At 41.7% G+C, this 24,815-nt stretch overlaps 1 protein-coding gene across 2 annotated transcripts in view; it reads right to left on the bottom strand.

The window, feature by feature from the left end:
- The window catches only part of GABRB2 (gamma-aminobutyric acid type A receptor subunit beta2), a 230,187-nt gene extending 219,465 nt beyond the window's left edge, over positions 1 to 10,722 (bottom strand). For both annotated transcript variants that reach the window (XM_037500281.2, XM_054691147.1), the window contains exons 1-4: positions 10,693 to 10,722; positions 9,815 to 10,043; positions 9,568 to 9,659; positions 8,514 to 8,581 (exon numbers count right to left, since the gene is read on the bottom strand). In XM_037500281.2, the coding sequence (XP_037356178.1) occupies positions 8,514 to 8,581; positions 9,568 to 9,659; positions 9,815 to 9,891 (237 nt within the window). In that variant the 5' untranslated portion in view covers positions 9,892 to 10,043; positions 10,693 to 10,722. The remainder of the gene's footprint in view (positions 1 to 8,513; positions 8,582 to 9,567; positions 9,660 to 9,814; positions 10,044 to 10,692) is intronic.
- Positions 10,723 to 24,815: the final 14,093 nt, after the last annotated feature.

Raw genomic sequence — 24,815 nt, forward strand, 5'->3', positions numbered from 1 at the left:
TTTTTCTTCTAAATCTTTGACATCTCATCTCAGTCTCCTTTGCTAGTTTCCTCTTCTCTCCTCAACCCATAAATATTATCATGTCCTAGGGTCAATCTTGGGTCAATGTCTTTTCCTTACCAACATTCTTGCCTAAATCATCTCAATGATTCCTGTGACTTTAAATGCAATTTATTCACAAATGACTTTCCCAACATGGGTCTCTGGAAAGATTTACCACATGGAACTCTCAAGTCTGCATTATCATCTACTTCAAATGTCCACATAGATGTCTAATGGTCATCTCAAACTTTACCTGAACCAAAGAGAGTTCAATTCCCTCTGATCCCCAAGGTTCTCACCCCAGTCTTTCCCGTACCAATAACAAGAATCTCATACTAAGAAGCTCCTTTACCTTGTACTCAATCCAAATGTTGGAGGAGAGTCTGGATTTATCCTTTTTCTTCACTTTCCATGTTCTAATGGAAGGTTCTGTTAATCTCCTAAACACCTCCAAATTCACACACTTCTCTTCATTGCCACTGACACTTCTCTTATCTAAGTGCCAGTGCCTCTCATCTGGGATTGAGAGAATGTTGAAACCTAACCACTGGACCATGATAGAACCTTGCTTCTCAGCTGGGCTAGAGATATGACCTTCTTACTGATCTCCCTGCTTCTACCTTTGTCTCCTTGTAATTAATTCTGGAAAAAGAAACAGTCCAATCAACTGAAAACGAGATCATGTTATTCCTCGCTCAAAATCCTACAGTGATGTATTTTCCTTCTTACTGAAGTAATAGTGCATTATAACATTGCACACATTTCAGATGCTCATCATGGAGAATCAACATGAACATACACTACAATCAGTTCACTACTAAAAGTTCAAATCATTTCCTCTTTTAACAGTGTGTTTCAAAGTATTTTTTATGACATGCCAAAATGTACATTGAGTTTGAGAAAAACCAAATAATATCAGGATAGAAACATAGTGAAAGAGTAGTAGCTGTGTAAATATGAAACAAATTGATATATAAAACTTTAAAAATTTACCATTTATATGGTATTTAAATCCAGTTTTCTGATTTAAATTCAGTTCTCTGAGAATACTCAGGGTTTGTTAAGTGAAAATGTATACTATAAAATATTCTCTGCCAAGGAACTAACAGCAAAGGATAAAATACAAATAAGCTAATCAACAAGAACTGGAAGGTAACATAGGCAAATTACAACCCAGTTTTAATGAAGTGATGAGGATGTGGCTAATCGTTGCCTTTGATGCTTACTGGTATTTTAAAAATTGGTTTGACACAATATACCACCAAACAGAACTGGAAATGGTAATCAAGCACAAAACCCTTCGCTCACTAGAAAATTGTCCTTTCTGGAGGTGCTTGGAGACAAAAGCCCAACTCCATTCTCTACACCAGTATTTCTCAACTAGAGACAGCTTCACCATGCACAGCACACTTGGCAATTTCTAGAAACAGGTATGGTTTTATAAATGCAGGTGGACCTCTAGTATCTAGTGAGCAGAGGTGGCTACCACTGAACTTTATACAATGACATGGTCAAGGAATTCTGCTATAGAATGATCCTACCCTAAAACTAAGAACCCCCCTCACCCAACCAGCAGAGTTAACAAATAGACTTTTCTCTGATATTCCCTCTTATAGGCATTCTCAAGATCATTTAATCATTGAGGGAGGGCAACAGAGGTCAGAGCACATTGAACCACACAGCAGGCAATTCTAAAATATGCAACTTGAGATGAACATGACTTCATCTACAGACTAAACCTATACTCAGCCCTTCATTTCATGCACACAATTTTGCTCAAAGCTATAGCAGAGGATTTCCCTAAGAGTTAACCAAGACAAATAGATTTATAAACTTCAGATATCATATGGCATTGTTTAAAAAGGGATGTATAATTCTAGAGATGGAATCTTAATAATGAACTTTATTTATACTAGGTGGGGTGGAGGAAGGAAAACTCTGGAAAGAGAAGAAAAATACTCAACCATCTTTAAAAGAATTATTTGCAGGAGAAATTGATCGGAAATCACAAAAATGGGTGTTCTCAATGGAAAAAAAAGTTCAATTTGTAAATGTGGGTCATGTGAAATATAAGAAAAAATGGGGAAGGGGGTGGTCTTCTCATATACTGATGCCTACAGCATAAAGTCACTGAAGTAGTTTACAGTTCTTGAATGTAGATCCATTATTAACACTTCTTGTCAATTATTGATGGTAATAACCATTAAGAATAATGGCTAACCATGAAGATTAAGCAGAATCAGAAAATTCTACTGGAGCAGTAGAAAAACTGTTAGACAAGTTTACAAACATCATGTATTTCTTTCTGAAATCCATTCAGAAGCAAAGATATGATACCATAAGCAATACCCTAGATTTTTCAAAATCTTATATAAATCTTCCTTTATTATTGGGTTTAAATTGTGCTCAGTGTAAGTATATCAAGAACAGGAATCCTGTCTTACATTTAATACACACTGAAGAAAGTACCTACATGAAAAAATTATCTCAAAGAAATTAAGATTTTTTTTTCACGGTGAAGAGCATGTAGAGTAACAGTAACATTTGAGGAAGGATCAGTTTATGTGATTCATGCACTGTTTCCAGGGGAAAAATAATCAAAGCAAACGACATAAAAATGGGGTCCTCAAGGAATAGAAATGCTATGTTTAATGAGGTCTTGCTACTTTTAACCAGTTTAACTGGTTAAGATTGGGGATGTATAGTCCCTTATTTGCTCGCTGTGTGACCTTGAACTCACTTAACATCTCTGGTTCTCAGATTCCATTTTTTTTTGTGTGTGTAAATAGGTTGACAGCAGTCATCTCACTGTTTCTAAAGGAGGATTGGATGAGATAATCAACACTATTATGATTGGATGATAACATCAACATGATAACTGCACAAGTTAAGGACTGGATAAGCAGTCACTATAATTATTTCTGAGTGTTATGGCGATGGTGGGAAATATCAGACACTGTGGAAGAGACGTGGGAGATAAGGGGAAGAAGGAGAAGGAATACTAGGTAGGAGAACTTCTCAGTATCATTTATTTAGAATTAAGGTCCCCTTACCATCCTTCCATGTGTCACGGGTAACTTCACTAACCCATTATCCACAATGGCTAATTTAAACCTCCTCTAATCTCAGTAGAAAGTGTTTCTGATGTCAAGGAAACTATAGAATTCTTCAGACAAGAAATCCTTAACTTCTTGTCCTGCTGCCCCAATCCACCTCCCACTGCAACCTACTCCTTTCTAAAGGTTATTTCTCTTCCAAATTATACATGGCTCCTTTTATCCATTGCCCTCTTACCACTTCACTTCAGATTCAAACCTCTCAAATGTGCAGTCCTCCACAAACAAGTCCTCTTACGACATTTTACCCATCAGCTCCAATTCCCACATCTGGGAGAAGAGTCTCAGGACTTATTTTCATTGATCACTCTGGCATCTGATACAAGTGGCCATTTCCTTCTCTTTTAAACTCTCTTGAGCCTCAACTTCTAAGATCTCCTCCTAACTCTGAGGGCTGCTTAGGTACTTAATAATCTACTTTGTGGGTTCCTTTTCATTTTTTTACCACTCAAAGTACAGTGCTTGCCAAATCTCCATTTCTAGCTGTCTTCTCACTCTCCCCTTTTAATTGTACACACTTACACAATGATAAGCACCATTTACATGCTGACAGTGTCCGAGTTCACGTCTCTAGTCATGGCTTCTTACACAGCTCCAGACCTGAATTTTCTAGTTACCTACTGGTTATCTCCCTTTGGAGAGTTGGATGTGTAGAAGAGCCAACATTCCCCAAATTGAGCTCATTCTCTGCTCAAGCCTCATTCCCCTACCCCACCCCACCTTCCTAACCAGCTGCTCTCCCTATATCCTTGGTGTCGATTTCAACACTATCAGAAGCTTGGGATTCACCAAGTCCTGTCGCTTCACCTTATGGATGTCCTGACTGTATACTCTTTTCTTTCCACTTCTGTCTTAGTTCACCAATACTTCCTGGATTTTTGTAGTTCTGCTCTACCTCGATTCTCTTTCCACATGTCAGGAACATTTTCCTGTAGCATGAAATCTGCTCATGAGATTCTTTTATTTGTATCCTTGCATGAGCCCCTACAGCCTTTGGAACAAAATTTAAACTCTTCAGCAAGCCACCAAAATGGTCTCCATGATTTGATCACCAAATAAGTTCTAACTACCAACTCTTACCACCTCTTTTCTCCCACTCAACTTCAGTCATGTTAAGCTACTTGCAAATCCTTCACACCACTTATTTTTCCTGTGTCTTTTTCTGCTTTAGGCTTCTTTCTTCTTGGAATACCTATTCACAGACTATCTTTTCTATGTCACATCCTAATATTCAACACTTCCAATATGCCCAGTGTATTTCCTCTCTCAAAGCACTTATGCCTTGATTCTTTCTACATTTGTTGATTTAAGCAGTGGATTTAAGGCTGTGATTCTATATTCTGTTTCCTCACTTATATGGTACGGTGTCTAGTGAATAAAAACAACTACCTACTGTGACTGCAAATACTTCACCCAGTATTGTGGCATTTATCAGAAGTCAAAACAGCCAACCAAACATTGCACAGAGAGTAAAACCAGAACTACTATCATCTTGTCTATGTGCATGTTATGAACAACTACCATCAGTAGTGAAATCAACAACTGAGGAACATGTGAGACAGACACTACTCAATGGGCTGCTAAGAAAAAGTTTTAGGGAAAAATATATGATTTCTGCTAAGCATAAGTATAGCAGGAGCCTGCAGTAGAACTCAGACTCAGAAAGTTTTATGGGGTCAGACTTATCAGAGGACAAGTCACTCTTTTTCACTACTCTGTTGCTAATGCCTGCCACCTGATAGCATCATAGTAGCCACTAAAAAAGTATTTGTGTTGAACTGAATTTTAAAATGTGCAGCTGGTGATACAAGAAAACATCTGTTTATAAAAAAGGCAGTACTTTTTACCATTCACCATTCCATAAAAAGGTAATTTGTGTATGTGTTTACTAGAACTCTTTCCTCAAAAGTGAAATATTTCTTCACTCTTTGGTTGGCAAATGTGTTGTTTCAAGATGGAGAAGAATTTGCTTTAAATGAAGAGAAAGCTATTTCAATCCGTAATCCTCAGAGCCAATTTTGGATCTTAAAATGCACTTTTCATCAAAGAATCTTAACAAAAAAATTCCTGCCAATTTAACCAAGAGATCCAAAAATATTTCATTCCAAAGCCAAGCTTTCTGCTCAGGAGCATTCTCAATGAGATGTCATTCTTCCAAAGATCTTGTACTGAGCCAACAGTCACCTGAGTCACCTCGTCCAACTACCATCATCACCTTCCTGAAGCAAGAAGTCACAATGGCATGCATTTAGGAATTTGGCATTTTCCTGACATTTACACTTGGTTTCCAAGTTCACCTGCAACTTCTTTCTACCTAACAGAGTATTTGAATAATCCAAGCCAGAGACACAGGTAACATGTCTACCCTCATTAGAAACACAGGGAAACTGAGACCTAATAATAATAAAGTACCCACCCAAGACACACTTCGGGAAGCAGCAGAGTTGACGGTTTGAGGGCAGTTGTCTTGGGTGCTAGCCTGGAGTTCAGTCATATTGGGTGCTGCTCATTGAACACCAATACTTTTCACATGTATGACTTTATTAATTCTGGTAGTCATTGTAGAGAGGTAAGATGGAATTATTCCTACTCTTGAACAGGTGAAGAAATTGAGTCCCGTCTAATGGTGAATTTCAGCCAGATGACTAACCAGCAGAACCAGCAGCCAAGATGCCACGTGGTTCAGGGTCTTGCCTTCATCATCACTGACTAGTTGGGTGACCCACATGGATACAGGCCTCTTTCCTTTCAGGCCTGTGTCCTGACAATTTCTATGGTCAGGTATCTCCTCGAAAGGCAGACTTGCTCTAATAAAAGAAAGTTCTCATTGCCAGAGGACACAATGGATAATGTGTGTTGATCAATTTTGAGGTTTCACTTAAATAATCAATTGACTGTTTTTTTCAAAACTGAATAGAATCACAAGACCCCTGATTCTTTTCCACCTGAACATGGGACTCAATGTGGCACTGGCATCTTCTTATTTTATGTAGACACCAGTGATGGAATTTCCCCAGTGTTGCTTCAAATCCAATAACTGTATTTTTGAAACAATAATATCATACCTTACAAAATGTCTCTTTGAAGGATTCATTTAAGGTCATCAAGACTGCTTGCTGAAATAAGTGTTAATTTTTCAACAAGTAAAGATGTGTCTGGACAAGTCCACGTGTGTTGGCATTAGGCTAAGAAAGGAATCTGGCATGGAATTTTTAACACTTGGTTCTAATCATTAATGCTGCAGTCCTGTCCTATTTACAACCTGACATTTGTTTTTGCACTTTCAACATCCCATGATTTTGCAGCTACAGTAAATAGCTTTAAGAAATGACACCTCGCCTTAGCTGGGTCTATATTTTGACTAGCAGGTCTTGGCATTATGTCCACCTCAGCTATCTCTCCAAAATGCTGTATTCAGATATAAAATGAGAAAAAAAAAACTTAAGAGGAGGGGAAAAAACCTCTACTACTGTAAACTTTGGGATATAATACACAAAAGTTCTTAGCTAACCTACAAGAGTCAACTTCTAATTATTTCATCATTGCCTCTTTGGATCCTAAATATTTCTTAACTTTTCAATAAAATGTCAATTTTTTTTTATGATGCTCTAAAGAGGAAGGTAGTTAAATTTGGGGGAAGAAAAGAGCATCAGTAAAGCAAAATGTCAAAGAAAGGTTTCTAAATGAACCACTTTTAGGACACATAGGACCATAGCTGGTTTCTCTATCACTTTGCTTTTAAAGACACAATTCAGACTCAAGCCCCTGAGACTTAGGAGGTCAACCATAGTAGGACACTTTAAATTTTTTATGGTAAAACTTAAAATATAAAATGATAGGAGGCCAATCAAGTGCCACCAAAGTGATGTTAATATATATGAGAAATTCAAGTTTCCCAAGACAGTATTTTCTAGCTCCACAACAGATTTTAATAATGTGTGGTTCTGAATCATTCAACTTTGCTTTTAGCCTGAGTGTATATTCTATATAGAAAAAGTTTCCAATAATTATAAGATGATACGTGTCATTAAACATCACTGAATTAGTGGAATATTCCCTCCAGGAGTCATAAGATGTTTTGTAATCTTGTGACACCTCAGGATTTATGAACTGTCTTTGGGGATTGTATAGGGATGAGGTAGGTTATTTGAACTTCTCTATTTGAATCCTGGGGATATGCAATTTTGTGTAATACTGATTGAGAGAATATCCATCACCTAACACTTTGGCTCTCTTCAGTTAGTCAGTAAGGATCCTAATTCACAAGTCCTCACTGCTGGTCTACAAGTGTTTTGCACAAAACCTGACACACCCCAAACACCCATTTCTAGGCAGAACCTGATGTAACACAACCTTCGAAAATGTACTGGGTACAGTCCAGCTCGAAAGTTAACACTGGCATCTTACACTTAAATGTGGCTTTTATAGAGGGTATATTCCCAAGGAGAAAACTTCAAAAACACAAGAGAAAAGTCAGTGGGGAGACAGCCCAGAGAGTGATGGGTTGGGGGGAGGGGGGATCTTGGAACACTGGACTTTGTCTTGTATGTCTGCAGTGCCCTAATATGGGCACCAGGGGGCGCTCCTGCATGACGCAAACCCCCCACAAGTGTTCCGGGTCAGGCTTTTTCTTTAACATTTGCCCCAAATCCTAAGAGGTACCCCAGAGGCTGCTTCTATCCATAAATTGGTGGAGCTTAGAACATGTGGTGAATAACATCACAATTGGAGAGGACACATCAGTCTGAGTCTGCCTTTTGAAAAAATTGACATGGTGTCAATTTTTATTTTATTTTGGTGGACAGAAGGGCTTAAAGGAGGCAGCGAGTGATGGGGTGGAGGTGCTGTCCACAAGCTGTAAAGAGGCTATCTCCGAAAGCAACAAGTGGACATCAGTAGCCCAGGGGCAGGTATTCACCCTTTTTGTTAACAGATTAGTCTGTAGGTTAGATTTTCGGTGAAAGGTGGAATCAAAACCCTCTCCTCTTCCCCGGATTTCACCCAAAATCAGAAAAATCACCTGATGCACCGAGCATACCCTTGAACCTTAGGGAAGTGGCTTCTGCAGGGAGTCTCCAGCCTGCTGGCTGCGTTTTGCAAGTGAATATGTGATGCATTTAACAAGCTCTTTGCCATTTTCCAAGTATCAGAATCAGGGTGGAAAAGTCCTTAGGCACCAGAAGGAGTCAGCTCTGAAACTTCCAACACACTGAGTTCCAGAGCAAAATCCCTCGTCCTGTCTCCACTTCATACTCATACTCACGCACACGCACCCCACCCTCAGGGGCTTGCTCTATCCTCTCTCTTCCCCAAAAGAAGGTCTTCAGAGACACAACCTTAAACCCGAATACTCACCATATTGACTTCGGAAACCATGTCGATGCTGGCAATATCAATATTCATTCCCACGGCCACGGGGGGACCTGCAAAGCAAGATGGCCAGTCACGTGATTTCTCAGAACTTCATTCATTCTTAGCAAGTCTTGTCTCTGGCATGGGATGCTTTGTCCCAACTCCCTCATCACTGCTCCCCCTCAAATTCTTCAATTCCCTGTTCCTTTTATTGGAAGGGTGTGAGGGCTCCCCGTGGAAGTAATCGATTGAACGTGCACACACGGGTCCTGATGGGTAAGGGATTCCAGCTCTGTCTGTACATGTAGCTGACAAAACCACAAGATCCTGCCAGTGGGAGGGAATTTTACATATTGCACTGAAAACCCCTCCTTTTCCTCATTCTTTCCCACCCCCTTGGGTGCACAGGTTTTAACTCTGAGTTTGCTTAAGAGTCTGAAGCAAAATAAAAGGGATGCATAAGCATGTCTAAGGTGCCAGAAAGAGAGGCTCCTGCTCCTTCTTCCCCATACCTTCCTAACTGCCCCCCACGCCCCGCACAGGTCCTCCCCACAGCACCCCCACACCCTGCCTTGAGGATTCCAGGACTGAATAATATTCAGACACAGGCACTTTAAACCATGGCTAGAACTCTTTGGAAGTAGGCAGGCACAGGGGGTTAATGCCTCTTCTCCACTAATTGTCTGCACATCTTGTCCTCAAAAATGTTCACCATGGCCTTCAAGAAGTGGGTACCTCTGGGCACACCACTGACTAAACTTAGGGGCTTGTGCCTCAAGGAAGCAAAAACAGTGAAATAGGATTTCTAACAGTGAAATCAAACGACAGCTGTCACCAGTATACACCAGGAGGGTCTCCCTGAAAGACATCTAAGTGTTGGACAGTAACAAACCAGCCCAAGTTTGGATCAGTTTCTCAATTATAGGGACACAGAGGCACATCCAGTCCACCACATGTACCCACAGAGAGGGAGAAAGAAGGCACAGCGTGCACAGAGCTCAAAAGACAGCTGAGGATCTAGCTGGGCTGTTTCTTATTTCCAAGGCAACCCCATTACCTCCAAAATCAGGTCTCAGGCGAATATCATAGCCTTTCAGGAGTCTATCCACCGTCTCTTTAACCAGCGACATATTACTAGGGTCATTGACACTAAAGAAAGAAAAGACAATAAGCAGGCATCAATAAGTAAGCCGGCACAGCGTCTTCAGCATCTATCTGATCCACACTACAGATCCCTGCTCACAGAGGTATGCAGACAGAGCCCTTCAAAGTGAGAAAGGAAAAAGAAACGCGGGCACACTTACCTCTGCGCACAGACAGCGGCGATGATTAAGGGGAATGACCAAATCCCAAAGTAGCCCCTTTTCCGGACTCTCCACATCCCTTTAGTTTTTGATGGGAATGAGGGTTTCACTGAAGAGAAGAGAACCAACTTAGTCTGCCCAGTGCGGTAATTCTAATGTGAGGCGCATGCGCACGGCGTACCAAAACATCAAAGGGGCAGCGGCGGCTGCCTGGGACCTAGCAGATTTTCTGGTTAAGGGAAAAAAAAAAAAAAAAATTAAAGGGGAAAAAGGAAAAACATATGCATGTCTAATATTTACCTATCTGAATAATATAGAAAAGTCACTGCACAGGAGCCCCCAGGGCCAAAGCTTTGTAGTCCTTTCGTGAAGACAAAAACAACCAGAGCGTCTGGGTAAGTTTGGGTAGTTGCAGGGGGCAGCTTTGCACCTCGCGCCGGGTTGTGATGTGTGTGTGTGTGTGTGTGTGTGTGATTCCTCTTAACCATGCAAAAACCAGATTAGGAATTGAGGGTTAGCAGGCATGGGGTGCTAGGGAGCCCACTTCTGGTCTCAGCGAGCAGACAGAGGAGACGAGTTTGAACTTTATTTCGTGGGCGCACAGCATCCCCTGCCTGGGGCGAGACGGGTGCTGGAGGTGGGAGAAGCGCTTGGGGCGGCGGGGTGGGGAGGGAGGCAGGAGTCGGAGCGGGAGCAAAGAAACCAATGGGAGGAGTGCTGAGCAATCCCTGGGATTTGGGGCGCGGGAAGGGGGGGGGGGTGGAGAATAAGAAGACACGGAAAAATCAAAAAAAGGAAGCAAGAACAGGAAAAAGAAGAAGAAAATGATGTCTGGTCTTTTCTAGGAGTGAAGGCGCAAGCTGTTCTTCACTACTCACGAGCGGGTTCTTTCTCCTCCTCACCCTTCGCCCCCTATCCCCAGAGAAGAAGAAAACCTCGGGGTCCCGGTTTCTCGTCGTGTGTGACGTGCCTGACCCGCTAGTCCCGAGTATTTATAGCAGGAGGAAGGGGGTGGGCGAGGGGAGCCGAAAGGCAACGCTGCCTCTCCAGGTTTCGGGGTGGTTCTGCATTGGGAGATTATTGGTGGGGAGGGTGGGGTGTCGCCGGCGCAAGGAGACCCTGCCTGGGGCGAGATGCGGGGTGAGTGCGGGGGGCGGGTGCGCGGGCCGCGGGTGAAAGCTTACAGGGCGGGGGCGCGGGCCCGGGCGCAAAGGGCAGGTGGCGGAGTGGGGCGCGCCCCCCACGCCCCCTCTGAGCGCGCACAGGCGCGCGCACGGGCAGGCTCGTCTCCGCCCGCGCCCCTCCTTACCTCGCGCGCCCGCGCCGGCCACCTACTCCCGCCGCGCGCGGAGCCGGCGCCCCCGCCCCTCTGCCCCGCCGCTGGGGGCGCGCGGCCGGGAGGGCCACCAGGCCTTTCGGGAGCTGCGCCGGGCTGGGAAAAGCCAGAGCCGACCCTGAAGGCTGGCAAAAGGAGGAAGGGGCACCGGGGGGGGGCCCCGGGGGGAGCACCGCGTTCTCCCGCTGTCCGCGCGCCGCCGCGTCCTCTCCGCTTGGCGGGGCCGGTGGGGATGCGCGAGCCCCGAGGCTGCCTCTGCCCTCCCGCTCCAGGCTCGGCCGGGCTCGCCGCGGCCGCCGAGACCCAGAGGAGGCAGCCGGCGAGCTCGGGGGTGGAAAGGGAGGGACATACTCAGTCCATTCAAGGTAGAGATCTTGCTGGAGGGAATAAGACTTGCGGCGGGCCGGGCAAGCTCTCGGGCTGGGGGCCTGGGGCCAAGCGCAGGAGTTGAGACCTGGACGGACGGCTCTGGGGTACTCCCGAGAGAATTTTGGAAGCCAGCGGCGTGCGGGTGGGTAGGCCAGGTGCTCCCGCACCCCTCCACTACCCTTCCCCACACACAGCACGGTGATTAACTGGATAATCCAGAGCTCAAACATACATGCTGTACCCCAAAGCTTAACTCCCATCTCCTATGGCAAAGAATCACTGTCACCCTTAACTGGGCGCCTATTACTTGTCTAGCTAGCGTGCTTAGAGTGCTTCATTCATTCATCCTCACAGCAAATTCTAAGTTTTAGTCATCAGGGCACTGTCCCCAAATTATGGATTTAGAAACTGGTCCGCAAAGCTAAGGAACTGGCCCAAGGTCACCCAGGTGACTAGAGGTGGGGCCTGGATTGGACTCCAAAGCAGTGTCCCTAACCACTAAACTAGGCAGCCAGAACTCCCCCGCCAACAGCCCCTGTGGGCTGAGCCCCGGGTTGTGATAGCAACCGATGTATGGGCAGTTCGGGAGTCGTCTCCAAGTGAGTTCGGCAGAGGGGAGGGTCCTGGTTCCGGCTGCTCTCTTGACCCATTTACCTCGTGACAACGTCTGTTCAGCCTATGTCTGAGGGTCATCCGTGGCAGCGGGGAGCAGGGAGGTCTCCCTGGGAGGTGAAGGGACTGGAGGGCTGGGAAGTGCAGTCCAACACTTCTGGCAGACGCAAGGCCAGCAGCCAGGGGAGCTGAGTGTCTTTACTGGCAAAGAGAGTTACTGGGTTAGAGGCAGGTAGAACTCGGAGCCATTGACAGAGCAGATTACTGCATGGCATTACACCAGGCTCCCTAGAAGGAGGTTGAGGGGGAGAGAGAGAGGGGAGGGAGGAAACTTGAAGAGGGAAAAAGGGAGCCAGAAAGGGAGGGAAGGAGTCAAGGAAGAAGCAGGACTGGGAATCTGTAAGTCTCCTATCTGTCATTACTTGGGTTGAGCGTTACTGGAATCAAAATGCAGAACTAAGGCCAAGAAAATAGCCAATTTTTCTCTTTCTCTTCAAGCTCATTTATCATGGGAATCTTTCACCTTAACTAGACTGAAGGGAAAACAAGATTTAGATTCCTAAATTCCTTAATCAGTCTGAACCCCAGGTAACCAAATGGTGAAATCCTAGAAATCTTCTCTTTCTCTTGAAAACACCTCAAATCAGAGTTTTCCTTCTGACCTGGGGTTATCCATGTGTTACTTGCTGCACTGCCGGTCCCTCCTATTTAGGCTCACTGTATTTTGGTAAGAAAGAGTAAAATTTAGTAAACAACAAAACCTCAAATACTGCTATCCACCTACACAAATATTAATAATAACCACCACCCAGTGAATAGTTAAACAAGTATTTATGGAAGCCCTATAATATAGAAAGAATTAAAGGAGAAAAGGGAAAAGAATTAAAAGTAATTTAAACCTTAGCAACTAAAACATTAGCACAGTACAAGCACTATTTCAAAGGGACTGTATTTCTACCTTTTGGTTCAAATTCCAGTTCAAATACTTAGTAATGTTGTGTCTTGGGCAGGCCACTTAACCTACCTAAGACTCAGTTTAGTGTACTGTAAAAATAGAATGATTAAGTCTATTTGATTGTTGTTGAATGATGTAAATATATGGATAGCATTTGGCATGTGATTAATACATAATGCATTTTTAATAAATAAGGAATAATAATTGGTCAGGAAAGCAAAGAGGGTTGAATAGGATTAATCTATTAACACTCAGTGGACACATATTTAGGACAATTATCATACATTATCTTGAAAAGAGAGGAGCAGACATTTCAAGGGAATTAGAAAAGGGTAATAAGGAAATGTATTAAAGACCCAAGCAGCAACCAAGAGGAGATAAGACAAAAGAATATTTATTGTCTTTATGTGGTAAAAGCTCAGGAATATCTTCTGCCAATAACTGTTGCTAATATTAATTAAAGAGATATTCCCACTAGTTGCAAACCCTATAATCAACAGTGGACAATTCTCTGGAAGACTCTACTGATAGCACTGCCCAGGAATGTGAAAATTGGAGCAATAATGTGCAAAGGGAGGCACTGTTGGAACCTGTAGATGTGTGGGATGCAAGACTGCATCCTCCATGATCCAGATGTATAATGAGTTAGTACTGTTAGATCATGCCTCAAAATCATCTCTGCGTGTGAAACATATAAATGCCAAGTAAAAACAGTCACTAACCATCTGCTGTTTGTCTCTGCTATACTATTATTCCTTTAGTCAGTAAATATATACTGGGTACCTACTCTAGGTCAAACATTATTTGACAAGCACTTGGACGATGTGTTGAAAAGATATGATCCTTAACCTCCTGGAGCTTATAATCCAGTGTGGGATACATTACATATAAAAGTAATAACAGATTAGCATGCATTATAAAGAAAACAGGGTTTATGGAATCCATAACTGATGCAAATAACTCAGTGTGAGGACTTGGGTAAAACTTGCCTGATGAAGTGATGTTTCCATTGAGATTGCAATGATGAGTTAGTCTGGCAAAGCAGCAGTGGGGAGAATATTCCCCAAAGAAGTAATATGTGAAAATAACCTGGGCCAAGAGAGGATGGAATAAATAAATAATGAAGGAAGAACAGTCAGATGAGAGAACAAGAGAAAAGTACCTCATGATGTGCTTGGAAAGCTGGGGGCCTGGTGATCACCTACAGCAGACAGGTAACAAGCTGAGTTTCAATCACATGAGGAAGATGACAATGGTTGGAGGTCTCTGTTGTTGCAAGTGATAGGTGATGCTGGTCTGAATTAGGGTAGTGACAATGAGGGTGGAGAGAAGTGCCTAGGATTATGTGAGACAAGTGTGAAACACTGTGACAGATGGGACATGGGGAATGAGGGAGAAGAAGGATTGAAGGATGACTCAGACACTTCTGGCTTGAGCTACTCAGTGGCAGTGGTTAAAGAAAGTTGATAGGGGGCCTCCCTGGTGGCACAAGGAGTTAAGACACAACCTATGAAGCTGTCCGCAGCCTCCACAGTAGGAGTTTGATCCCTGGCCGGCCAGGGAGCAACCCACATGGCACAGCAGACCTCTCCTGACTTGCCTGCTGTTCCTCTCAGCAGTGTACTTTGGTCAATCTGCCTGTTCTGTTCCCCACTCGGTGTCTGGTGAATCCTCTCACCCCTTGCACCTCTGGCCTGTACTCCAGCTCTTGTATGCATAAATAAATAAATCTTTAAAAAAAAGAAAGTTGATAGGAATGGTACATTCCATTTGGGTCATGGTAAGTCTAAGGAATTTACTTGCTACCCAGAGTGCACTGGACCTTAGTTTTATATACCTGAAGCCCAGGAGTCAGAGTGAAATGAGTCCATTTCCATGTTCCATCTTAACTATATTTCCATCTTCAAACTATTTCCCTTTTCTGCTTTAAGTTTTCTTTTTAGAACATATTACTGTCTAACATAGAATATTTTACCTGTTTTATTTCTATCTCCCTTTGTGGAATGAAAGATCAAAGAAATATAGACTTTTGTCTGTTTTGCTCAGGTTGGTATTCTAGCACTAGACACCTGATGCTTAGATTTTGGATGAAGAGGTGTGCATTTGATGTCCTTGAGGGTATAAGCAACTCAAATCATAGAAGTATGTGAGACTTTTTTCTAGGGAGAATGAACAGAATAAGAAAACTAGAGACTAGAAGATTACCTTGTAAAGGACAAGTCAGTCATTGGGAGGGTCAAATTAGAACTGATCCAAAAAGTAGGAGGAAACTATGTGATCAAAGTAGAGGGAAGAGAAAAGTCTAATAAGGAAGAATTGCTCCATTAAATTCTCTAAGAAGTTTTTACATTTTTGAATGGATAGTGCCTGTTCATGGAATAAAAGTCAAAAGATACGTTACAATATCCTTCTGCTATTGTGACTCCCTCCCTATAAACTAACACTGCTCAGTGGAGCTGGGAAGGTAACATGGATTTCCATTTATGCACTTTCAGCTTTGAATACCTGGTATGGAACATGCCCAGAGGAGCCAGGTCATCCTTCCTGACCTCCTGCTGCTGGGGAAGCTCCAGCAGTGATGAATTTGGAAAAGGTTCTCATGGGACATGGTTTACATCCTTCACCAAATCATTTAAATATTTACAATTCTACTTTAAAATTAATAATGGATCTCTTAGCTTTAAATATTGATGGGGGTCTTTTTAAATGGTATGCAGAAGTTTCAGTAATATTGAAAAGTCGGTAGAAAGTCAGATATAATATGTAGAAAGAAAATACATGTTTATTGCTTTCAGTATAAACTTACCAATTGCTAATACAGGGTTGTCAGGTATATGGCTTACTGGACCTACTATAATATACAAAAAGGAACTTTTTTTTTTAAAGATTTATTTATTTATTTGTTTGTTTAATTATTTATTTATTTAAGCACTGGGTACAGTCAGAAGTGCAGGAGGGTGAGAGAATTCACCAGAGCCAGAGTGGGGAACAGAACAGGCAGACTGATGAAATACACTGCTGAAGGGAGCAGCGGGCACAGCAGGAGAGGTCTATCGCACCATGCGGGACCCTCACTGAGGGCCAGAGATCGAACTGGTGCTGCCGAGGCTGTGGGCGGCTTCGCAGCCCAGCACTCAATGGCTGCACCACCTGGGAGGCCCACAAAAAGGAACTTCTTAAATAACCTCTCCTTATAACCTGTTATAACCTGTATATATGAGTGCAGATTTAGTTTTTATGCACTAATGGATATTCCTTGAATAATTTAAATGTTGTTATCTTTTTCCTTCTTCAAATCAAAAATACCCTTTTATTTATTTGTCTGGCAAACTATGCCTTCACAGACACTAGAAAATAAAATTTCTCCTAAATTACCATAAATTCCAAATTATGGGCTTATGGTTTAATGAGGTTCTCTGCAGAATTAGAAATAGAGTTCAATGTTCACTGAGTCTTGGCTGTTTTCTCCTTCAGAACATTACAATTAACATTAAACTTGAGTTTTTGTAAAATTCTTGATCAGAGTAAGCCTGATAGAATATAAATCAATTTAAGTCACTTAACTAAAACTGTAATATGTAGTAATAATAATATAATAATGTATCACATGCTGCTCTAAAAGCTTTAAAATAGTAACATACTTAATCCTCACAATATACCTATGAAATGTTGATTGTCATATCCCATTTTATATATAAAGAGAAGCAGTGACTAAGTATCCCTCTGATTACACAGATTATAAGAAAAGTTAAAGGACTCAGGCCATTCCAGCTAACTATGTTACTTTATAATGAGACCCTGTAGATTTCTGTTCTTAGTTTGTGAATGAATGAATTCCACAAACTCTTTTGCTATCTAATCTTCTGAATCAAATACTTCCCATGTAAATAATTATAGGATAGGTTCTTAATTAGTGCTAACATGATTTTTCTTAATGAAAATATATCTCTTTTTGGTATATAACTATGCTATTGTTGATATTAATGACCTTTTCTGATATTCTAACCTCTGTACACCTAACTTAATTTTCACAAAATACTATGAGGTGAATTCTAATATTATCCCAATCTCACAGTATTCTCAAAGTGCCAAAGATTTTGTGATTAAGAAAAGCTTCATAAAAGGAGGTATAGAGAAGAACTAGTCAAAATCTGTCAGAGTGAAGCATTTCTTAATTGGAAACCTAGAGTGTAGGTGATGATAACCACAGCTTCCTTCCATTTGTTTTTAGCATAATTCTTCCATAATAGAAACAGCATGAAGACAGGCTTTGTTCCTAGTTCCTGAGAACATGAATTTGATGTTAGGTTCAAGTAAATGGTTAAGAGCTATGAGTGGAAGCACTCCTACTGAGGAATGTGACTGGTGGTATAGAGGACAGTCATTGCCCTGTAAGATCAAGAAAGTCCCTTTCAGGCCAGAAAGCCCCTAACACAACATCTACCAATGTTTATTATTTCAAATTTCATTTATCTTAACTGGAGTTTAGAATTAAGTGACTTAGTTGTTGGAGCCAATGATGTATCACCAAAAAGTAGTTTGGGAATTTTGTATGCTCTGAACATGCACTTTAACCAAAAGTTGGGGTGTAGACTCCTTGATGGTTCAAGTGGTGACTTTGGATAGTACATAGACAGAGTTTTATCACCATAAAATTTCAACATGATGCAAGAGGCCATCAACATTCCTCTATGACTTATTTCTTGTCCATTTTAACTGAGAGGTGCAACTCTCCAGGTACAAGTCATGGATTTTTATCATAATGGCTATATCCTATGCATAGTCAACAATTCTAGGATCTACAACAGATGGTGATATCACTTTTCTTTTAAATACATTTATCAAAGTTAAAGGTGAGTGAATTAAAAAAAAATAATTGACAAAACAGCTAAGCAGGTGACACGTGGTTTTGACAAAAATAATGTAGGTGGTATAGAAACATTTGGAAATCTTTGACTAAACAATACAAACAATCTGCCAAAATTCTGTAAGTAAAATCCTCATCATGTTAGCTGAAATAAAGACTTAAAAAAAAATCGACATCATCAGAAGTCACTCATATGAGGGATTCATAGCCAGGAAATGGGAGGTGAACCTACAGTGGGAAATGACCTTGAACAAGGTCATCTTTATGAAAGTGTGTGGACATCTAATTCAGCAAGACAATGAATACACTGAGCATCTATGTATGTGGAATTCTTGGTTTTGCAGGGAACAAAATAATGAACTAAACAAATTCTTTCTCTGGAGGAGTTAAATTGTATCAGGGAGCAGAAAAGAATGAGATAACTATTGTCATAAGAAACGTATAAATTCAGGAGAGCATAATCCAAGGAGATTGTACAGCAAAGAGATCACACTGGTTGGGATTAAGTGGAAGTGTCTTTACCATTTGAAATGGGCCTTAAAGAATTGGGAGGAGGGCCTCCACGGTGGCGCAGCGGTTAAGCGCTGGATTGCGAAGCTGCCCCTAGCCTCTGCAGTGCTGGTTCGATCTCCGGCTGCTCCCTGGCCCCCAGAGGAGGGTCCCACATGGCCTGCAGACCTCTCCTGCCCACCTGCTGCTCCCCTCAGCAGTGTACTTTGGTCCTTCTGCCTGCTCTGCTCCCTGCTTTGGCTCTGGTGAATTCTCTCACCCTCCCGCGCTTCTGACTGTACCCAGTGCTTGTATAAATAAATAAATAAGTAAATAAATAAATAAATAAATCTATCTTAAAAAAAAAAGAATTTAGAGGATATTACTGCTATTATTATTTAGTGATGGGAATGTCTGAGGTAAATTTCTACAGTGTTAAGTCATTGTCTGACTAAAGTAGTGGGATAAATGTCTGGAAAAGTTGGTCAAAGTGGGGAGATCCTTGATATCAAGATGAGGATTTTAAATTGTAAGACAGATGTACCCTGGGACTCACTTAACGTGTTATAGTTGTCACATCATATTGATCAAGGGTCAGTAAACTTTATCTGATAGTAAATATAGACTTTGCAGGTTACTCAGAGCTGCATTAGCAAGGAAGCACTAAGAGACTAGCCTAAACAATAAAGGCAAGTCATGGATTAAGGAGGAAAAAAGAAGAAAAAGGCAGTCCTAGGGAAACATATTATTGTTTTTACCAGGAAAGAAAACAAACAAGCAAACAATTAAAGCATTTCTCATACCTTGTAAGTGGCAATAGAGATTTGAGAAGGTTTTTAATGTCATCTCCATATATTCGAAGGGATTGGAGGGTATTTGGACAGAATGGCATGAAACCATGGATCATTTATTTAATTTTAAGGTGAAATTGAACTGATTGGGGGAAAGAAAACTGTATCTCAGACACTTTTAAAATTAGACTGAAAAGCACTTAATTCAGCTTTCTTTTTGTGAACTGGGGGTAGTGTTACAAACTCCAACAAATGTTGGCTTGGGAATCTCTAGGAGAACAGAATTCACCAGTGAGAACTGGACAACCAGTAAAGGTCCATTAAAGACTCTTTATGAGGGAGCCAGTGCAGGAAGAGAAGTTTTAGCCTGGTTCCATGAAGAGAGATAGGAAGAGGTTTTTAAGGGGTGAGTCTACCAAGGTGAGACAAGAGAGAACAGCATCATAGTGTGTTATAGGCTGTACTATACTGGGGCATGCACAGAGAGGTTATGTGCTTTCTAACTGTCCATTCAGTGCCCTCAGCTTTCCCCCTGTTCTGGAAATTGTGAAACAATCATTAGTCAAGAAATGGCACCTTTGGTCTAAGCATGGCATCTTTGGTCAGTCTGGTAGACCAAGTTATTTGAGCAGGATGTTAGGCATGACCTACCGGTCTGAGATCTAATCTATCTGATCAAACAGAAGTTGGGAAGCTCTTATACTAGCTCAAGATTTTGTTTAGCCAGGCTAGCTCATTGTTTTCTTCATCCTTCTATGTGGAGAGGGAACAACAATACATTGGCCATGAGAAAATTAAATTTTTAAGATGCTGTTGTGGTATTGGTCTCCCCAAAAGGATCAGATTAGCATTACTGAATGTGCCCAGAATTTGTCTCTTGTCCCCTTCACTCAGGAGCCAGAGGTCAACTGAGGCCCTCTGAATCTCTGGTTGTTTACTGCCATTACTTACAGGATGCAGATTGTTTTGAGTTGAGAGCACTGAAGACCCTGGTGGCTGAGGAGAAGCTCTGTCCTTGCAGGAGTCCTTCACCCTTCCATAATTAAAGATGAGAACATGAGTCTCTAAGCTCCTGCTCTTTTCTTTTCTTTTTTTTTTTTTTTTTTTGTGGGACCCTCACCTGTGGCCGGGGAAGGGGAACGGACCAGTGCTGCAGAGGCAGCCTCGCAGCCCAGCGCTCAACTGCTGCGCCACCAGGGGAGGCCCTGCTCTTTTCTTAATTGAAGAAACAATCATTGCCCCTCTTTTGTGACCTAAAAGAGTGTGGTTTGGGGAGGTCTCAGCCATGTGTAAGTTTATCAGTGAACATGTCTTCTCAAAAAAATCTATTTACTCTGATTGTAAAGATGAGGTCACCCCCTTCTTGTCTGTCACATGAAGTCTCTCCTTCTCTCTCTTTGATGCCTTAAGTCCCGAAACAGAATATAGCAGGTTTCTTCCACTATGCATTATACAGAGTGTAAATTCTCCATATGTATGTTATTAAATGTCAGCCTTTTCTCTTACAATCTGTCTGATGTTATTTAATTCATCTGTCCAACCTCAGAAGAACCTAGATGAGGTGGGGGAACTTTCTCCTGCACCCCAACACTGTTTTGACTAAAACTGAAGTTCTAACAATAAAAGAAGTAGAGTGGGAAAGGTATGGTTTCCAGAAAAGCTAAAATTTAAAGATTAAAAAAAAATCCATATCAGTTCAAACTAATTTTGAGAAGAGCAAATCAAACTCATAGATTTGAAAAGACCCTCAAGCAATCACTGAGATACTAAGGTAAGAGACAAAATTCATAAGAAATTTTACAGTAAATATCTAATGTAGCAAAAATCTCTGGCTTATACTTTTCAAACAGGAACATTTCTTCATTTTACTATTATTAAGGGCATACAAAGGACAATGTTAATGCTCTATCCAAATTCCCTTGGATCATTTTTGTATCTTCCCCACATATATACACATTTTGGGGAGTGATTTCCATGACCAGTACCTACATGCATCCATGTCAAAGTATCATGCTTGGGCTACTAGGGCATCTTTGGGCTCCTCAAAAATACCAGGAGAGTTTGCAGCCTCCCAAGGCACCATGTATAGTGATAATTTCATGGGAAATGACAATTCTTAGGCAACTTACAACTTTCCATCTTTGAGGCATCAGATTCAAAATTGTCCTATGCATGGCTTTTTCTTGAAACTTCACACTCTACACCCCTCTTTTCCTGTCCCATTTCCTCAGCTTGCATCTCCCTCACCCAAAAAACCTTCTCTCTTGGCCTGCTTCTGGGGGGTGAACCTAAGAACAGTGGGAATGTATGAGAAGCATTCTAGGGGAAACCTTTGTTTCTCAATAACAGGACATCATTATTGTAATTCTGCAGATGAAAATGATAAATGTAAGAATGATTTATGTAAGAATAATAACTAGTTTTTTTTTTTTTTTTAATAACAGCTGTGTGATTTTTTGAGAGGACAGAGAAGGTAAGAGAAGGAAGGTGGACAAATGTTTACAGCACCTTCCCGTATCTTAGTTGTGTCATATGTAAAATGAGAATGACATTCTCATTCTAGGAGATCTCTGAAGTTCCTTCCGGATCTAAAATTCTATTCTGAATCATGGGCTGGCAAACTATGAATAACTGGCCATTTCAGCTCCTTTTCATTAATACAGTATTATTGGAACATTAGTTTAAATATAGCCTATGCCTGCTTTCATGCTACAACTGCAGGCTCCATTAGCCTCTGAGGAAGGTCCATTACCATCCTTTACACTTTTTAAAGGTGATGAAGAAAGTGAGATAAAGTAAGCTTAAGGATGTTGCCCAAGTACACACAGTAAGGAACAGCAGGGCCAAGATTCATATTCAGCCAATCTACCTCCGGAGGTGGTACATTTTTCATTATTGTGATTGTTGAGGTAATGTCGGTTTGCAACACTATATATGATTTAGGGGTATAGGCTCACACCTCTTCAGATGTGTGTTAACACACCACGCCCATCACCAAGGCACCCACATAGCTATCCTGAGTCAGAAAGTGTGTGTCCTTTACCATAGACCATTAGGTCCCCTCACCCCTTTGTCCCTACTCTGGGCGCTCCCCCTCTGGCAGTCTCAATTCTACAGACATATATCAAAGGTTTGTTTGGTTTTATTTTGTTCCTCTGTGCTCCATGTAAGAGTAAAGTCATCTAGTATTTGTGTTTCTCTTTCTGACATATTTTGCTTAGTATCATCCCCTCCAGTTCCATCATTTTTTTTTTCTTTAATAGCTGAGTGGTATCCCATTGTGTCTGTATACCCTGTCTTCTTATCCAGAGTTGGCACTTTTAACCATAGAACTGACCCGCCCTAGTTCGGGAAGACCATAATGGAAATGGATGTTAAAACTTTCTGACTCAGAGTAACTGTGTGGTGTTTATTTTGTTTTCAATAGCAGGGTTAACACTCACAGGAACACATGTGGAAGCATGAATGAAGACAGAGCGGGGCACATCTTCAGGTTCAACAAAGTTGTTTGTAAATCACACCAAGAATAAAATATAGCCTGCTATGTTGTCATTGTCACATGCAGGCCTAAAATGTGGTTTCGTGTTCTCTTCATTTTCCCTGATGGTGCAAATCACAGACAGGTTCACAAACAAATTCACAACTGAGATGCTTTAGTTGGCCCTTGGCTCCCCAGCATCCTGTGTCTGCAGAGCGGAACTAATCATTTTATGTCACTTCTCACCCCTTCCCACCTCCTCTGAGATTGTAATTCAGCTCAGGCTATGTGAGGGATGACAAAGCCAAAGGTAGACAGTTTTGCTTCTGACAGCCCCCTGGGTTACACTGCATAGAGTGTATTGTTTTTTGGTTTGTTTAAGAGTCCACTGACACAAATCCCCTAGACATCCACGTGTGTATTCTTGTCCACAGAGGTGAAGACACATTTGGATAAACAAGTTTGTGTATGGATGTAAGCTGAGAAGGAGACATCCCAAAGAGATGGAGGGATATTTTCTGATCAAAACAAGAGATGACATTTAGAGGAACAGGGGTATTAGAGGAATAGGGGTATCTAATAAGAATTCTTGTTTCTTTTCTTTTTTTTTAAAAAAAAAATTATTTATTTATGCATACAAGAACCAGGGCACAGGCCAGATGCGCAGGAGGGTGAGAGGATTCACCAGAGACAGAGTGGGGAACAGAACAGGCAGACTGACTGAAATACGCTGCTGAGGGGAGCAGCGGGCGAGACAGGAGAGGTCTGCTTCGCCATGTGGGATTCTCGCCGGCCAACTGGGATCAAACTGGCACTGCAGAGTCTGCGGACAGCTTCACAGCGCTGAGTTCAACCACCACACCACCAGGGGAGGCCCAAGATTTCTTTTTCCTTAATTTATTTTTTTCTTTTCTGGTGAACATTGTGTCACCCTGTCACCCACAATGCTTTGTGAATCACATGTGACTTTGGTTCAAATAACTTGATTTGGGGCCTTACAGCTACTTAACTCATTTCCTCACTTAGGTAAAGTAACTGGTACATTTCTCATTCTCCCCTGGTCACGGCATTAACATTTTTAGCAGTGTTAGGGTCTGCAATAAGATTAAATCCTCACCCCCTCCCATTCCCGCCATGCTGTGTCTTACATTGCCATTATTCATGGATGGCCTGAATACTTAATTGTGCTAGCTACAATTGTGCTAAGTACTTAATTTGTTTTACTTCATTAAATCTTCACATTAATCTCTGAGGTTGGATTTGCCACCTAGAATTTTCAGATAAGGAAACTAAGGTGGTAGAAAGTTAAAGGACTTGCCCAAGGTCACACAACCTATTAATAATATGCTCAAGATTTCCAACTCTGCTCTGCCTACCTCTAGGTGGTGACCATAAACCGTGTCCAAGAACCCAGACAGTTCATATTTAAATATTCCCAAATATCAGAGGCAATCAAGAAAGATACAGGTTGCCAAGTGGGAATCAGAAAATGGTGATGACTCTAGATCGACAGAGTAGGCAAAGAAATTTTACTACCAAGGTCAAGAAAAGACTGGTGATAATGGTCTTTAAGGTAGTTAGAGAAATAAACATTTATTCTGGCCAGAAGCTTGATAGAGATCAGGGATTTAGGGACAGATGGCTGATGTCCAAATCAACACCCAGACTAAGAACCAGAGATCTGTTAACTTTCATTAGCATAAGGGAACCGGATTCTGAAGTAGAGATTTCATAAGCTAGGGGATGGAAATTAGCCTTTATGGAGTGCTGACTGATGGTGAGTATTTTGCATAACTAATATATGTTTGTATAGTTTATACCCTTCACAGACACCCAGGACACAGAGATGAGAGAGGTCAATGTTTCGTCTGCAAGTCCACAGGTTAACAAGGCAGCCTATGAATTGGGATGCATGTTAGCACTTCACAGTGAACTTAAAAACATAAATAAATAAAGTGGGCCTCCCTGGTGGCGCAAGGGGTAAGCACCGCACTATGAAGCATTCTGCAGCCTCTGCAGTACGAGTTTTATCCCCAGCCGGCCAGAGTGAAACTCACATGGCACAGCAGACCTCTCCTGTCTTGCCCGCTGCTCTCCTCAGCAG

This window comes from Talpa occidentalis, unplaced genomic scaffold (assembly GCF_014898055.3).
Source record: "Talpa occidentalis isolate TD23 unplaced genomic scaffold, MPIMG_talOcc4v2.1 talOcc4.9, whole genome shotgun sequence".
Lineage (NCBI taxonomy): Eukaryota > Metazoa > Chordata > Mammalia > Eulipotyphla > Talpidae > Talpa > Talpa occidentalis.